General features: G+C 38.4%; 1 protein-coding gene across 1 annotated transcript in view; it reads right to left on the bottom strand.

Moving 5' to 3' along the window:
• Positions 1–2,825: 2,825 nt before the first annotated feature.
• Positions 2,826–18,335, bottom strand: part of ANKMY2 (ankyrin repeat and MYND domain containing 2) — a 38,684-nt gene continuing 23,174 nt past the window's right edge. Inside the window, exons 5-10 of the mRNA XM_069587598.1 lie at positions 17,588–17,748; positions 12,289–12,503; positions 11,281–11,416; positions 7,515–7,643; positions 5,456–5,585; positions 2,826–4,036 (exon numbers count right to left, since the gene is read on the bottom strand). Coding sequence (XP_069443699.1) covers positions 3,849–4,036; positions 5,456–5,585; positions 7,515–7,643; positions 11,281–11,416; positions 12,289–12,503; positions 17,588–17,748 — 959 coding nt within the window. The 3' untranslated portion in view covers positions 2,826–3,848. The remainder of the gene's footprint in view (positions 4,037–5,455; positions 5,586–7,514; positions 7,644–11,280; positions 11,417–12,288; positions 12,504–17,587; positions 17,749–18,335) is intronic.

Here is an 18,335-nt window from a genome sequence, read left to right on the forward strand (position 1 = left end):
GACAAATTAAGATCACCATTTAAAAAGATGCCTTTATTGATTTATAAAACTAGAATTTTATCTTTAAAGGACATAGAAGCTAGGCTAGAGCCACCTTTTGGGGGGGGGGGAATCTGTTTATCTGCTAAAGTATTCAATCATTATTAGCAGGAAGAAGAAAGTTGTTTTTACTAAATTAAGATCTTGCTTTTTGTCCATGCAAATGATGCTTTAATATTATCAGAGCTTACATAAACATTATTAATTTCTATACAATTGCAAACAGATATGCTTTTCCAAAATAAACATTGCTGCTACTGCTAAGTCGCTTCAGTTGTGTCCGACTCTGTGCGACCCCACAGACGGCAGCCCACCAGGCTCCCCTGTCCCTGGGATTCTCCAGGCAAGAACACTGGAGTGGGTTGCCATTTCCTTCTCCAGTGCATGAAAGTGAAAAGTGAAAGTGAAGTCACTCAGTCATGTCCAACCCTTTGCAACCCCATGGACTGCAGCCCACCAGGCTCCTCCGTCCATGGGATCTTCCAGGCAAGAGAACTGGAGTGGGGGCCATTGAAGAGATGCAAAAACAACCTGTAGTGGTAGCACTGTAACCCAAAGCTTGACCTGCCTTTGTACTTTTTCTAAGAAGATATAATCTCAAAACTTTTATGTGCCTTCGTTTTCCTTTTAATTATATTTATAGACATTTAACTTTTGAAATTTGATTCCATTAAGTTTTTCAAGGAGGTCTTAATAGTTCTTTGCTTTTGATTTATAGAAAGCCAAATGAGAAATTTGCTCATGTAACCAAATGAAGCAAACCCAGTGTGGACCATGTCAGAGCCCAGTGAATTCGACACCCTTCCCTCCTTGTATCCCTCCCTTATCTGTATCTACTCAGTGGCTGCATTCTCCTAGGTACCTCTACATGTCAGCTTCTGAACTGAATCCCTATAATTTATGATCATCCCAAGGGAGAAACAAACAAAAATCCTTCCTCTTTGGCTTCAGGAAGGTAAAATCTCTGAGAGGTACTCTGATGGGCCTTGTTACGGCCAAGGAAACAGGTCACTACTGATTGTTGTAAAACTGAGAGACTAGGAAGACATCTATCTCCCACTCAAGAAGGGAAGTGATTTGTTTCAGAAGCAGGGGAGACGGTCCTGAGAAGATAAAAACACTGCAGAACTACTTCAAGTATTTCTGTTAAGTTTAATATCCAATAATATTAAAACTCGAGTAAACTCACAAACATGATGGATGACTAAAAGCAGTCATCTTTTTAAGGGCCGAGGGGTCACCCACCACATCCTATGAAATAATGGCTTGTCTACAGAGCTCTATTATCTCATGTCTGCAGAGAAACTACAGCAATGGTAACATATAGAGTATACAATGTTGTAGTCAAACTGCAGACCTTGCTGAGTTCCAACTCTGTACTTCTGGATGATTGAGTGGGCCTTTTTAAACTTTAACTTCCTTATCTGTGCTGTGAGTGGATAAAAATAAAGCCTAATTCATGGGGTTGTTGTGAGTATTAAACAAAATAACTTCAGAGATACAGTAGCTTTCAGTGTTAGCTATTATTATTACCTAGTTGGTAAAGAATCTGCCTGCAAAGCTGGAGACCCGGGTTTGATCCCAGGGTTGGGAAGATCCCCAGGAGAAGGAAACGGCAACTCACTCCAGTATTCTTGCCTGGGAAATCCCAAGGACAGAGAAACCTGGCAGGCTACAGTCCCTTGGGTTGCAAGAGTCAGACACGATTTAGCAACTAAGCCACTACTGGGTCAAAAAGCACAATCCAAGTTTTGAATAAACCTATTGGCTAATTTAATATTCTATTCTATCAGCTCTGAGTACAAGACATTACAATAGTAAGACTATTCTAATCCCTTAGGTCCTGTTTTTGAGAAAAGTTTCTGGATGGCATATTGAAAATAATTCAAGATGGTAAAATAAAAAAAAGGGTAGCTGGATGACCACCTGTTTTGATGCTGTTATAATAGATAACCATCTATTTTTTGGTTATTTATGACAAAGAGAGTACCATTAGAATCAACCTCATTTTTCTTAAATTCCATTTTCTAACCAACCCTTCCCTGAAATATATCTACAGAACTTTGATACTGACATGGCTTACATCTGAAGTCCTCTTTGTCCAACTGGAAAGTTACTATTAATGCCAGCTGTAGCTGTGCTTGAGTTCTGACTCATATTAGCATTCATTTCAATAAAGTGAAAATCACCTTTATGTTGCCACATCTCAATTCTCCTGCTCCCTTCGGCTTTTTCATAACCTTTCCTGCTATCCAAAAATAGGGACCATGATGATACCACATACTCGAAAAATAATTAAAATCAGGGAACTTGGGTTAAAAATTTACTTGTGGAAGAGGAAGGCCTAAGAAGACCATTTTTCTAGTCAAAGATAAACGTTTATCAGTGTGTGCAGACTGAGGGATTTCAATGAGAGAAGGGGGGCTTGTCATGATTCACAAGTGCAGGAAAAATCTGCCTGTTGAATTCCTACCCACTTAACCCTAAACAGTGATTTACTCACAAGAAGTCTTCCTACAGCAGCATAATACAGGGTGTACAGAAGATGTACGTGTTGGGGCTGGGAGAAAAGTAACTGAGCGTAAGGAAGAGAAAAAGCAGCAAGAAAGAAGAATCTGATCAGTGAAGTGAGGTGAGAATTCTTGTCATTCTGATTTACAATTGTAAATATTAAAATAATTATTACTGTGTTCTCCAGCATTTGCTGTTTCCTAAAATGTTTTAAGTTCTCTAATATTTCTTTACCATTTGCCACCCCCTAAGTAGCAATAAAGTATGAAAAAAGATTTAAATTGGCTCTGTTAGTAGACACAGTTTATTTTACAATCAACACACAGGAACTTTGAAACACGGCACTATCTTCAAATCTCACTCTAGGTCAATTTAAATACTCAGACACTAAAAACTGATGCCAGCACAGCCTATAAATGACAGTTATAAATCAGACAAGTTATATAATCAGACAAATCTTTCATGGACAAGAAGAACCCTGTGAAAAGCTTACAGGAAGGTCACAGCCTTTCAAGTGGAAAACGGCACATGAGTCAGTTTTATAGTAACTGTGGACACAGTATGTTTAGCCTTTGTTTAATCAACAATTTCATCAAACATATTTTTTTAATGCACATGCTGAGATAACTGTGGCTATACCTCAGTTCCTCCTGGGGGATTTGACATTTCTGAAGGTACAAATACTGTAGATAAAATGTCACTGCAGGAACTACATAAAGTTCAGTCTGCTCAGGATAAATTCTATAGAAAACTACGATTGGCTGAACTATGTCAGAGCTCCTTTAAGATGTAGCTTTTCTTCATTTCACTGCATCTTAATAAGTAGCACTTTACCATAAATGCTATTTATATAAAGCATTTTATTTACATATAAGTTATGATTCTAACTACCCATCTCTATGGCTATAAAATTTTTCTTTTCCTGAAAATCTCCTCTCTCCTACAACTGTTCTGCTTGCCTCTTTGTTCCCAAGAACATATATTTCTTTTTTAAAAGGAAATTTATTTTCCTTTGAGAACAACTGCTGGGAAGCAGGCCTCAGAAAGGGAATAAAAATTTCTCCTGCATTTTGAAAAAACGTCTTTCTCTCCAGGAATATCTGTCTTATTATACAACAGAATCAGTATGAAGTCAGGGCGTGGTGGACAGGGTCTTGCTGGAAAGCACATATTCTGTGAAATGTGGAATCCCGCCACAGTGCCAGGCAGGTGTGGAGCCAAGCAGGACGCAATCATGTGAGTTCCCAGCTACCTGCCGGGTGAGGACTGTCTGCACTTGCTCAGACACTCCCTGGCCCTTACTCCTCAGACACCTGCGGACCTACAGCAGCCTCCTGTAAGCCTTCCAGCCCAGCATCACTCTGCAGAGATTCTTTCTCGACTTTCTCAGAATCCTTAGGATTGTCATTCTCTTGGCAGATTCTTGTTTCAGCCTCCTCTGGCCGCTCTTCACCAACACAATTAGAATTGACGTCAAGTTTGCTATCTGATAAAAAAAAAAAAAGAAGAAAAAAAAGTCATCTGGCTCTTACCATGTGCCAGACACTCTTCTAAGGGCTTCTGTGTATTAAATCATTTAATCCTCATAACAACCACAAGGGGGAGTTTTCTATTAGCATTGTTCTTTTACAAATGGGGAAACGGAGAAGAGAGGGGGTTTGTTAACCTGCTCATCGTGGCACAGCCAGTGAAAATAAGAGAACTGGCATTTGAACTCAGGCCTCGAAATCAGGATTGCAGACTGGCAAAATCCACATTTGAATACGGCTTTGCCATGAGTTAGCTTGACATGCTTGGTTAGGTAAATGCCTATCCAAGGCTGTCTCCTTATAAAGTGGGGGACAATAAAGCCTACTGCACATTTGTGGAGAATAAAGGAGTAGAATCGTGTGCGGGATGGACTGATGTCTACCAACCAGGAGTTCTCATCCACTGACAACCCTCCCATGTGGCTTCTTGAGTATGTGACCAGCCGTTATATACCACTTTCAACACTCAGGATATAAAGGTTTGGTCCAGCAAACAGAAGAAAGCAAGACAGTCAGAAAGCCTGACTGTTCTATTAATAATCTATTTATACCAGTTTATTTGGTATGAATGCAGGTTTGTACAAATCATCCATTTCCATTAATAGGTTTCTCCACCAGGTGGCAAAGGGACATGGTCCTTTGAGGAATAGAGATGAGCATGCTTAGTGTCAGAATCACCCAGGTAACCTTTTGGCAACCTATCACTTCCCAGAATGTGTGATACATATCCTATATCCTCTGGGGTGGGACGTAAGAGTGTGGGTGGTTCTCTTCTCCAATATGTGAATCATTGCCAAAGCAACTCACTGTTTCTGATGAAAATGAGTCATACACTTTATGAGGAAAGGAGAGGAAAAATAATATGGAACTCACTGCCCTCACACTTGTGGAAAGTTATGCTGTGCAAGTTAACTTGCAATTTATAAATTTATTCCATAATTTTACCTGCAGTTTCATAATTAAGAAATTTAAAGGTTTCCAATCTTAAAATCTTCAGGCAGCCATTAGGGGAAATTTAATTATTTCCTTATTCAAAGACCTTAAAATCCTTTGTGAGCAAAATATAAGTAAACTATTCATTAAGAGTCAGATGGCTCCAGAGCAGTCTCATGAATCACAAAGTAGAAAGGGGAATAAACACCATTCCTCAGAATTTTATGGTTTTCATTTTCTACTGCTATCTAGGCTGACTATAGTCTGTACATTATCCCAGAGACTCAAAAGAAGGATATATTTAAGTGTGACCCTGATGTTGGTTAACCCCAGTCCTCCTTGGTTTCCTGAGAAGACGCAGTTCCTGTGTGTCCTGTGTTAATATAATTGATCCTTCCTCTTCCTACTCACAAGTATTATGGTCCCAGTTTTCATACACTTACTGTTCTCCTCTTCACTCTTTGCCTTGGCAGCCTCCAACTGTTGCTTCTCATAAATGTCCTTAAGATTCTTACAGATTTTCTTATGTGCAAACCAGTGTGTCTTCTGGCAGGTCTGATCACAATATATTACCTGAAGGCAATTGTAGGTTTATTTTCAAGAGGTGTAGTCACATGATTTTTAAATTACAACACTAAATCAAGTACTGTGCTGTAAAAATATTAACTTTTCTAGGCGTCCCTGGTAGCTCAGAGGGTAAAGAATCGCCTGCAATGTAGGAAACCCGGGACTGACATCCGGGTTGGGAAGATCCCCTGGAGAAGGAAATGGCAACCCACTCCAGTATTCTTGCCTGGAGAATGCCATGGACAGAGGAGCCTGGTGGGATGTAGTCCATGGGCTCACAAAGCATAGGACATGACTAAGTGACTAACTCCCAGTGTGCTTTATTTTAAAACTATGATGTATGAATGTGTATTGTTTATCTTTGCAATTTTTAGCTTACATTTTTTAACAACAATGAATATAAAACACATGGTCTACCAAAGACTCTAACATATGATTTATTTAAGAGACTTCTGTGTGCCCGAATTGATATGGTACAAGGACAAAGAAAATACAATTGTTGTCCCAGAGGAAGCTAGAGCAGGATGGGATAGCATAGATGGAGGCTAATAATTAACAACATGATTTATATCCTAGAACAGGACGTAACAGCAATGGGAACACAGAGGAAGCAGTGACTCACTCTAAATAGAGGGAGTCAGTAGACAGAGAAACAGGAAAGAAGCACTCAAAGTAGATGGAATATCTTGTACAAAAATGCAGGAATAGGAAAGTGAATGCTGTGTTTAGGAGAGCAATACATTTGTGTAAATAGAGCTTAGATTTTTGTAAAATTATATGCCACGTACTGGGCTAGGCTGTTATACATAGAAGGTATTACAGACTATATTACTGGCCCCAATTCTTCATTCTTTCCTGCACCCATACATTTTCCCATGTGACTTCAAAGTTCTTTTCTCTGAAGGGGAGGAGAATTAACTTTAAATATAGCCATGCAACTTGTTTTGGCCAGAGGAATGAGACAGCATGGCAATTTCAAGGCTGGACCTCAAAAGACCTTGTATGTTTCTACTTGCCTACCATCACCATGAGGACATGTTCACCCTGGCCTGCTGGTCCAAGGAGGATGAGAAATACATGGAACAGATGTGACCCAGCCAACCACAAACATGAGGGAAAAAAAAGACTTGCTTTAAGTAATGAATTTTGGAGTGATTTTATATGTGGCCATACTTAATCATTGTAGATGGTCTCATTTAGTTCTCACAACTCTAGCCCCATTTCACACATAAGGAAACTGAGGCTCAGAGAAGTAAGTTATTAAAGGTAACGAAACTGGAGAAGAAGTTTCTAGCGGAACATGACGGGTTACAGAAGAATGTGCTAAAGAATTTCAACCTTAAAAACAACAGGAAATTAACATGATCTGTAGGGTAAAGTGAACGTCCAGATGCATGCATGTGGGTAGTATCTGTATATGAGAAGAACCCATTCAGATATGCTCTTTATAAAGATAATTCTGGCAGAAGTTGGTAGCAGTACAGAGCTTAAAGACTGGTGACAGTGAGAAGGGAGTGAGAGCTTTACGAGGAAGAGCTGATGAAGAGAGAGTAGTTGAAGCCAACACTGGAAGATTTAAGACTGCATATTTATGAACTGTTGTAGGTTCTCACATATGCCCCAGTCTCAGTCCCCTGTGAGTAAGTTTTCTCTTGTTTTCTCATAACCATTCATTCATTCACACTCTCTTTTTTGGGTGTGGTCAGCATAGAAGCTGGGCAACATGTGAGCTGGACAGAAGAGGGAATAGAACTACATGTATCCTATAGTTCTTTTTCAAAATTATTTTAAAATATTAGATTCAATACTTCATATCTAATATATTAGAATTTATTAGAAAAAATGCCAACTATTACATTTACAGAATATGAAACCTCAGTTACCAACTTCGATGAAATCTAAACCAGATGTCAATGAACTTAACTTCATTCTTACCGTTTTGCACACTGAGCATCTTTTACTTGCTCCTTTTTCTCCACAGGTAGTGCAAAATTCAACATCCACAAAACCCACCTGACCAGTGATGGCTTGGGTAAGCACAGAGAATGCAGTGGGATCAGAACCCTAGAGGAAGTAAGAAGAGGAGGAAAAAAAAAAACTCTGAAATCACCATGGACAGAAGAGACACCTCCAGAAAAAGAGACAAAATGATTAAGGCGAGAGAGAGCCTGCACAGACTTTAGGACACCTTTCTGAGCACCTTTTTCTGCACCAAGTACATGGCAGGTAAGCCATGGATCCAGATGCTCAGAAAGAAAAAATCTGGCTCTATTCTAGAATAAATGTATTTTTCAACTGGGATTATTCAGTAAGCATACAAAGATTTCAGATATAGGACAGTGAACTCAGAGTGGAGTTTCCTTCTGAGAATTAAGACAATATATAATACATATTCTGAGGGACAATTTATAGGATACATCACAAATGTTTATCATAATTCTTAAAAGTTTAATGCAACTTAAGTGTTTTAAAGAACTTGTCTATTTAAAACTATTTACTTGATGTAGATCCACAATTCTAATAGATAAAAATTATCACCGTTATCACTGAAATGCTCTAAACTCTTAAGATTAAAGAGCTATACGTGTGGTTACATTAGGTTATTAAGAAAAACCAAAAATATGAAAATTATACAGTTATTGAAAATCAGAATGGCTTGCTAAAGAGGATTTATGAAATTTCTTAACAGAGGAAATTATAACGGCAAATATTTATCTGCCTGGGGTAATGCTATTAAGACCTATTTAAATATTTATCTGCCTGGGATAATACTATTAAGATCTACTTAGAGCAATTACAGGGTATGGAGCTATCATACCTATTCACAACAGTTCTTATTTCTGAGTTTTTCAAATTTGCTTCTTTATTCTTCACTAAAAATGTGGAAATTTTCATAGTTTACATTTTTATTTTTATTTGCTTTTCCTTTCTAAGAATATTTACTTTACCAGTTATACATAACAAATAACTGTCTTGGAACACTGTTTTACAGTGCACTCATTTCAAAACCACTTTACTCCTCCTGAAAACAAATAATTACTAAGTTTCTTTTTAGTTCAAGAGTTAAGAATTCTCTTTTGGAATGAAGATAATATAACAGTGAGAAAAAAGAGCTAAAATAAAACCTCAGATACTAGTTATAAGTTAATAATTTCATCAGGAATGAATGTCTATGGCAGTTGTGCTGAAGAGAGGGTGTGCATCAGAGAGCTTGTTGAAAATTGCCACAACTACACAGATGCCCTTGCAGCAATGAAAACCCAGTGCAGCCAAAAATTAAAAATAAATAAATAAAAATTAAGGGGAAAAAAAAATTATGACTGAGACATGTTCAAAATTTTCCCCAAAATGGGACTTTTGTAGGAGTCACAAAACAATGATATTCTCACAAATATACCAGAAGTAAAACTGAAATATTTTTTGCTAGAAATATGGCTATTAATGTGAACTATTGCCTCAGAAAAAAATTGATGGTACAGCCGAGTAACCATGTGAAATTTTTCTTGTCACAGTTGAGTGATAAGAATTCTTTCTTACTATATAAAACCTTGTCATCTACTTTGTTAAATATGTATCCTATAAAATCAGAGACCTTAGCTAGCCTTCCAGAAGTTAAAATATACACCTTCAAATGATAAAGCAAAATATCTTTAACAGTGTCATGTTACAATTCTTGAGCAGCATCTCTTCAACAGAGCTATGCCTCACACTTCCTGCTGAACTCTGTGACAGGCAGAAGCCAGAGCTCCACGACAGGCAGAGGTTTGGGCTCAGGTACTAACACTGTCAGGAAATACCACAGGTGATCTTCATGGCAGGTGGCCGTGAGGACCACCATGTCATGGGACAAGGCTAACACTGCTTCAGAGGCTTCTGAGCTTGCAGAATACTGGAATCTGTCAGGCAGTCAACAGTGGCTATCTGGGACAACACACAACCACAAGCACTGCAGATCAAGTCTTCAAGACAGCAGAAGTTTTTAAAGACAGAAATGTTTCTAAAATGCATTAAATGAATATCATCTTGATTACTGATGGCTCAGATCACTAGGATAAACATCAGTCAAACACCATACTAACTACACTGTTCTATGATATAGGGCTAAGATGGACTGTTGAGTCCTACCCTGACCTGCTTTGACTTTTTAAAAAGTACTCCGACCTGCTATTTTTAGTTTTTCTGTTTTCTCCCTTAAAGGTACAATGTCGGCTACACTTATTAGTGCTGGATATCACTCAGCAGCCACTGTTAATTGCTTCTCTGATAAGCTTATGCTTTCCAGCTCTAGACCAATTTTATTTTCTTGCCTGCCTAGGACAGGAACATGAGTTTGGAGGAAGAGCATTAGATGCCTTGCAACGGTGAGGTTATTAGCATATGCATGATAATCCATGGCTGAAGAATTCTGGGTGGGAAAATGGGAAATGATTTGGGTCCCTAGTTCACTGTACCAGACTGGGTCTGCCTACCCCTGGGCACATATTTAATATGTGGATTAAGTAAGCTCTGATCTATTTAATTCATAGTTGGCTGGAGTATGATATGCACAGCCAAAACACATTCATAATTGATAAGCTACCCTCATAATACCCTAACTTTAAACTTCCAAAAACTTAAACACCAAACAGCCAAGCGTACTAAAGAGCAAGCAGAAAGAATCTCTATGTGAAATCATGGCGAACTCTCAGTAATAAATCAATGCATGAACTTCATGAAATCACCTTGTCTTCTTAGGCCTTTCTTCTTTAATGGTTCTGATTGGATGAAACTTTAATATATAAAAGGAGCACCTGGAACTCATTTTTAGTCCTGATTTTTTCAGGCTGAGAATGATACAACAGCCTAGCGAAGGCAGAGAAGAACCAACATTGCCAGAGGGAGGCAGGAAGGCATGGATGGTAACAGTGTCAGGACCAGTTTCTTGCCTAATACACAAAGGCTGATAAGGGATTTCACTGAAATGTGTAAAAGCATAACTGGTATAGATAAGGTGATCTGAAAGCTATCCAAAATAGGGACGGCAAGGAGTGTCTTTAATACCACTTAAATAAATACATGACGAAAGTTAAGTAAAGAACAGATAATAAAGTTCAAATTTACTTCCCATAACTGTTAAGTATAAATAGACTTTTTTTAATGTGTGGAAAATTTATAAAATCAGAGGCATTAAGGGAGGATCTAAGAAGCGGGACATACTTTAACACTGTTTAGCAGGATGCACAATGCGCTTTCCCATAACTCATCCTCTCACATCCCCCCGACAGGAAACCATCAAAGCAGACATTCAATTCCTACTTCCATCTAGTACGGGATTTTACGCTAGTTTTTCACAAGTTACATATGAAAACAAACATGGGTCTGTATTACGTACTGGATGTGACCCCACCACTGAGGTTTCAGCGAGTCATTAAAAACGTAAATATCCACTGTAACTATAATGTCTATATTCCGATCTAAGGAAATACTGTGCATTAAACCACGAGCTATATAAATGAAAGAAGAGGTCTGACAGGGAAAACGCATAAACAGAAACAATGTTAGCAGGCAAATTTGTCTCCATGTTTGTTTCTGAAATTTTCCTTAAGATAATTATGCCTTCATTAGGTAACTAAATAATGCTAAGGAGAACATGCCTGTAATTGTATAAAATATGGTAATTAGGTTTTATTGACGGAGTTAACCTAGTTAGGAAGAGCCTTACGATTTCGACAGGAGCAATGCTTCGCACCAGCTGCTGGAGGAGAGTAGCTTCACAATAAGGAAATTTTCTGATACTTTCTCGAATGATCTTTTCTTGATATACTGGAAAGCCATCAGAAGCTCGGCCTTTTAACAAGCTAAAAGATAGTTTGAAAAGAGTAACTGGAATTGAGTTGCCAAGCATTTCCTCCCAGCTGAACACATGAACTTCAGGTAGTTCCTTCCTTGCTCCGTGGGCCTCCCTGGTAGCTCCAAGGGAAACAAATCTGCCTGCAGTACAGGAGACCGGGGTTTGATCCCTGGGTTGGGAAGATGCCCTGGAGGAGGGCAAGGCAGCCTACTCCAGTATTCTTGTCTGGAAAATTCCATGGACAGAGGAGCCTGGCGGGCTACAGCCCATGGGGCTGCAGAGTCAGACATGACTGAGTGATCAACACTTTCACTTTTCTTTGCTGCTTACGATTTTCACTATGTAGTCACCTCATGAGGATTGATTCAATTCAAATTGCTATTCCACCTGCCCATTAGGCCAGGTCTTATCAGGTTTAGGAGCCCAGGGATGTATTTTAAAAGGTGACCGCTGACGTAAAACACACTAGACATTTATCAGATTAGCTGGTTACTTATTACCGTGGCAGTTATTTGAACAAAGAATGTAAACTCTGATTAAGTCACACCCTTCCAACTTAGTTCTCTTTTCTTAGTAAAATCATGAGAATCTGACCCCTGGACTTGGGCTACCTTCTAGCAGTAAGTATGATTTTACAAATGCTTTTTAACCTCTCCAAACTTCAGATTTCTCACCCATAATTTAGGATGGCAAAAATGCTGTAAATACTTCAGAATGGAATAGTCAATCCAGGGCCCCTGGTTTCTGGCAGATTAAATGTGATCTCAACAATAACAGCTGTTGCTAAAATGTTTAATTTTTAAAGCCATAATGAGATTTCATATAATAAAACATTATCCATTTGAGTATATTTTATACATGACATGGTAAAAACTGTACCTTTTGATCAGAGTGTCCAATTTGTTTTCTCTGTCCTTTAAGAAGTTAATACATTTCTGAAAGATACAGCTGATGTAATGCATTTTCATAGCCAGTACTTCATTCATGTCTCTTTGCTTCATACATTTCTCACAAATCAAATCCATCACCTTGTAGCATTTATTCAGAGCTGCTTCTTCCGCCAGTAGAGGATTCTCGTTTATAAGCATCACAATCTAGAAGAAACCCCAGTGAGCTTAGAAATTCCATAAGAGATTTTCCCATGCTCAATTTAGGCAGTCAGTTTTGATTACCAAATGAAGTCTTTCTCATGGTCACATATTTGCTATATTAATTCAAATAAAAATACAAATTGCCACTGATCAAGTTGTGAAACTAACAACAGAAAGACACCATGAAATCTCTCGAACTCTGTATTTCAAAGGTATTGTGTGATTTGCCATCCAGTTAAACTAAGTATTAGTTGGCCACTTGGAATCATGGTTTCTATATCTGTTAAAAGCTCTTTTACTCAAGATAAAAGTGTTAGTCACTCAGTTGTGTCCGACTCTTTGCAACCCCATGAACTGTAGCCCATCAGGCTCCTCTGCCCATGGGATTGTCCAGGCAAGTATTAGAGTGGGTAGCCATTCCCTTCTCCAGGGGATCTTCCTGACCAAGGGATTGAACCTGGATCTCCCATACTGCAGGCAGATTCTTTATCGCCTGAGCTAGGGAAGTTCTCTTTACTAAAGATAAGCATGGCATATATGTACACCCTTTATATACAGAAACGAATCACAGAGCAATCACTACTTTTAGCTAATATTACTGAGCATTAGGATTTCATGGCTAGGAAAACCACAATTCTCATTCATTCTTGTCAATTATAAGGAAATGAGGTTTTTATAGGCAGAAGTCTAAAAATAAAAGGTGTATTGCTTGCTAACTACATTTCTCTGTGGAAATTTTCCTAATATGCTTCTAATCATTAATATGAATAGATGAAAGAGGAAAGCAAAACTAGATTTTTAAAAAGGGGTAAAGGAGAGTTATCCAATATGATGTATTATGGGTCCTACACTTCCCAAATACACACAGATTAAGCCCAAATTCAGTGTAAGAAGGAGTATTTTCTTCTTTATTGATTGCATAGGACACCTGTACAAATCCGTATAACATAACAGTAATGTAAATATATGGGAAACAGAGGCACAACTGTGTTCTCAGAGCAGAAAGTCATTCAGTATTTGTTAACCTATGTGTCACAGTAAAATACCTATCCCAGGTAACTGAAACGTTAGGAAACAACAGATGGTGGAGTTCATGAATCAGATCCTTTTCTTTAGACAAGGAGCAAGGTAACTGTTAACTTAAGGAAAACCCATGCCCAAGCCTCCTACGTGAAAATTTAACATAAACTAAATGTTCTTGTTAAATTAAAATAAGACTTTTACTTATTTCTGACCCTACTGATAACACAGCCCAGTCTTTCACTTCAAATATAGCACTCAGTAATAAACTAGACTGCATGAAATAAGTATAATCAGAATCCTTATTGATAAATTTGCTGACAACTTCCTCTACCATTATATAATTCAAAAGTTAATTTGTGGCAGAGAAGAAAAGAATCATTAATTATTTATATTTTTCCTATCAACTACCATCACTTGATGCCATTTGCTCAATATTTTGTATACATTATGAATCAAAACATAGGATCTAAACTTGGATGTGAGAATTCCTTTAAAAAAAGCAAACACCCCAAATAGAACCCAGATTAATGATTTTTTTGTTTAAGACTTAGACTTTATTTACTTTATAATATATGTCAGTAAACCTCATGGACTGTAGCCTGCCAGGCTCCTCTGTCCATGGAATTCTCCAGGCAAAAATACTGCAGTGGGTTGTAATTCCCTTCTCCAGAGGATCTCTTGGACCCAGGGATTGAACCCAGCATATTCTTTACCAGCTGAGCCACCAGGGAAGTCCAAACACAATGAAAAATGATATATATCCACGGCTCAACGATGAGCTCATGGAAGCATTTATCATAGCTGCACACAAAAGAAAGAATACTTGAATTAGTTTCCTTCCTTCAGTCTCTGAAGCATTATAAAAGGATATTTATTATAAATGGAAACATTATTATTAATAATTACTGAGGATGAATAAATAAATTCTGGGCTTAAAAATCATGTTAATCATCGAAAAACAGGATCACTTGCACACATCTATCTTCTGATCACTTACAGACCCTGCTAAACTCTATTGTCATTCTTCCTTTTGCCTCTTTTTCTCCATTATAAACGTCTATATCTTGGCCATCAGCACAACTCCCTAAGTCCCTGTTGAAAACACACATCCTTATTGCTATAGCAGCCACTTAACCTCCTCACAAATGTATCTGTGTTAGGTACACTGTGGCAAAAGGTGCACTGTTGGATCAAGTGTTGGACTGTGCTTATTTTTAAAGGTCTTTGATTTGACTGGTGGCTATTAGTTACTTTTTTTTTATAATATGCCCTCTGAAGACCCATGTCAGCTTGAAAAGGGGTAAAGCAATGAAAATGGCCCATAACCAAAGCAACTGGGCAGCTTTTAACTAAAGTGTGGATAAAGAAAGGTTTTCAAGCAAATAGACTATATCTACCAAAGGCAAGGTCTGGTCTGAAAGAAGGTACTATAATCATAGTGTAGTCTCTCATAAAACCAAATGCTCTAAAAAATAAAATGTAGGCTATTTTAGTTTACAATTTGCCTGTATAAATATACCCTTAAACTAACTTATGCAAAATATGTGCCTTTAAAGATAACTGCAGGTACAATAATTCTTGGGATATTTAACCCTGAGAGACTAGGTTCTGTGTAAACAACAGAAATTACTCTACAGACCCAACTGTCAGAATAACTGAAATTACTGTAATCTCAAAGGGTGAAAACAGACATAAGACACAGTGAATCAGAAACATACAGAAAACATCTTTAAATCAATCAAACCCAAAATATCCTGTACTGTGTTGGTCCCCAATCTTTTTTGGCACCAGGGACTGGTTTTGTGCAAGACAACTTTTCCACGGGGGAGAAGGAGATTGGGGAGGAGATAGTTTCAGGGTGATTCAAGTGCATTACCCTTATTGTGTACTTTATTTCCATTATTACTACATCAGCTCTACCTCAGATTACCAGGCATTAGATCCCAGATGCTGGGGACCCCTGAGTCATGCTCAGCCTGGAGGGGGAGTGATGAAAGCCTTATAAAACCACATACGTTCTCTGCATTGAGAAATGCTGTATGCCTAGGGAAACTCCTGTTTTCCCACCCCAGCCCACTCCACTCCTAATAGAAAGAGTACCACAGAGACAATGTCATCATTTCCAAGAGTTCTGTCTTTCCTGCGTGTGTTGGGAGGGAAAGAAAGACTAAAACAGAAGGGGCCAAGTATTTTTCTAACGGTTAAATTCTAAGTCCTATAAAATTTCCACTAGAAACACACACACCTATTCCGTGGCAGAATTTCTTTTTTGCCCAGCAAGGATCACAAGTGTTGCATCTAGTGGTTCTTTCAAAATGTCAAGTAAAACATCTGAGTTTTGAAAAATAAAAGCAGAATAGATTGCACTTGTCTGTTGTGTGGGAAAGGATCTGCTACTTTGCCATCTCTCTTGATGGCCCAGAACACTATTAATAACTTGGGGGAAGGGCCACATGAAAGGTATTTTTTTATTTGTGTGTCCCTCAAGCTTCAAAAGACCATATGCCATGGGATGCAGCAATAAAGTAGTAATATTACATATAATTTATATCTCTAAGGGTGTGTTAGTCTTCAAAATAGTTACTTCATGAGAGCTGTCCACTTACTCTAATGACGATCAGTATATTCCAGATTTTTCTTTTGTAACAGACTAAGGAAACCCATTTCAGTACATTATAATAACACCTTGTACTAAGGGGAAGCTTCAGTTTTTGACCCAACATACATGTTGCTCAACAAAGAGTTCTCAGGACTTCCCTGGTGGTCCAGCGGCTAAGGCTGCACTTCCAATGCAGAGGACTCGGGTTCAATCCCTAATCAGGGAACTAGATCCCACATGCTGCAACTAAGACCCAACACAGTCAAATAAATACATAAATATTAAAAAACAAACCAAAGAAACCCCCAAATCGCTCTGAGTTACTGTCAAATTTATACATTATGAATGAAGGCATATGGCAGTCAATGAAGTCTGAAAAAGGTCAGTGCTGTTTCCTGAGATGACTCATGGAAACAATTATATTCATTTGGATTAATTTTTCAAAACATAATCATTTTATAAGCAAAAAGGTCATAAATAAAGTATGAAGAAAATAGCAGTGGGAATAGTTCAGGATAATCCCTGAAGATTCCCAGGTATGCTATGCGAACTTCCAAGTTGGTTTACAAAGTTTGAAAATCTGTGTGATTTGACTATTTACTGGAAGAACTGCACTACTTAAATGCATCAGATACCTACTTGCATGAAAGAAATGTGTTCATGATTACATTTCCAAACACTGCCTGCAAGGATAATTATTGCACTGGATGCTGTTGCTCCCTCACCCAGATCCTCATTACCAGGCCCATACACCAGGTTCCTGCGACTGGGACTTTTGGCTGCTGTGGCTCAGAGCTGCCTCCTTCCTCGGGGAACTCCCTTCATCCAGAGAGAGCCACCTCACTTGGCACCATCTGGGCGGCTGTCCTTTCCCCCTGGGGACAGACTTCAACCATGACATACTGATACAGGAAACCCTGGCTTCCTTGCCTCTCTGGAGCCACTAATAAACAGAGCTCACTGTGAGACGAAGTGGAAGCTAGGTTTTGGCTGAACCCACCTCTCTGCCTTGCTCTTCCTCTTGCTCTGGTCTGTGTCCCTCACTCTCTTGTAGGTTTCAGACAAGAGCACTACTTCACTATATCAAGTGAATGGGAGAGCCTATCCCAAGTTTTACATCAACAAAAAGCAACCCAAGACAATTAGGACCCATATACTAAGAGCAGTTTAAATTCTAAAGCAATATATAAATGGGCTTCCCTGGTGGCTCAGATGGTAAAGAATTTGCCTGTAATACAGGAGACTGGGGTTCCATCCCTGGTTTGGGAAGATCCCCTGGAGAAGGAAATGGCAACCCACTCCAGTATTCTTGCCTGGAAAGTTCCAATGGACAGAGGAGCCTGGTGGGCTGCAAGTCCACGTGGTTGCAAAGAGTTAGACACAACCAGGCGCGCGCGCGCGTGCACACACACACACACACACACACACAATTTAAATAGAAAGCAAATACGATAAACTACAGTACCTTGACAGGATGAAGATTTGTTGTAGTGATAATTTTGTGCAGTGGGCCTGCCAACTTTGGGGGCAGTTTTGGTTCTTTATCCAGTCCCTGGGGCTTAGTGTAATAATCCAGTTTCTCTCGAGGAAAGAAATTGTTGATTATAGTCACACAATCATGTTGACCTTTTAATAGGAAAATAGAAAATGTATTGTTTTATCATTCAAAATTAGACATTTTCCATTTTTTCATTACATTGTTCTGTTTTCTGAAGTAAACACGCGTCAATGTCCTTAACTTTTCAGAGAGTAGAGGAGGCGGGGAGAGGTAAAATATTTTAGGAAACATCTATAAGCATGCTTTTCGAAGTCAAGAAATAATCCCCTTTTAAAGACACAGAATCTACAATACATAAGAAGATTATGCAGATAACAACAACAATAATAAAAAAGCAGTGTTCTACTTAAAATTGGCCCTAAATATTTAATAAAAGTTGCACATAATTTAAATGTTTCTTCTTCCACTCCTACACAAATGATGTTCGTTCTTCCCTAATCACATCTGGCTTTCTTTACACAAAATTTAAATTTATTCTGTATTAAGTATCTTATTGTCATTATAATTACTACCCATTTTGTTAAGCTAATCTCTCCTCCCCTAGGATTTGAGAAAAGCTTGGCCTTTTTGTGAAATGAATTAGAGAAAAAGCTTTTGCTTCCATAAGCTTGCAATCCACACACTTGGGATCCACACTGTAGCTCCTCATAGATCC

This window comes from Ovis canadensis, chromosome 4 (genome assembly GCF_042477335.2).
Source record: "Ovis canadensis isolate MfBH-ARS-UI-01 breed Bighorn chromosome 4, ARS-UI_OviCan_v2, whole genome shotgun sequence".
Classification (NCBI taxonomy): domain Eukaryota; kingdom Metazoa; phylum Chordata; class Mammalia; order Artiodactyla; family Bovidae; genus Ovis; species Ovis canadensis.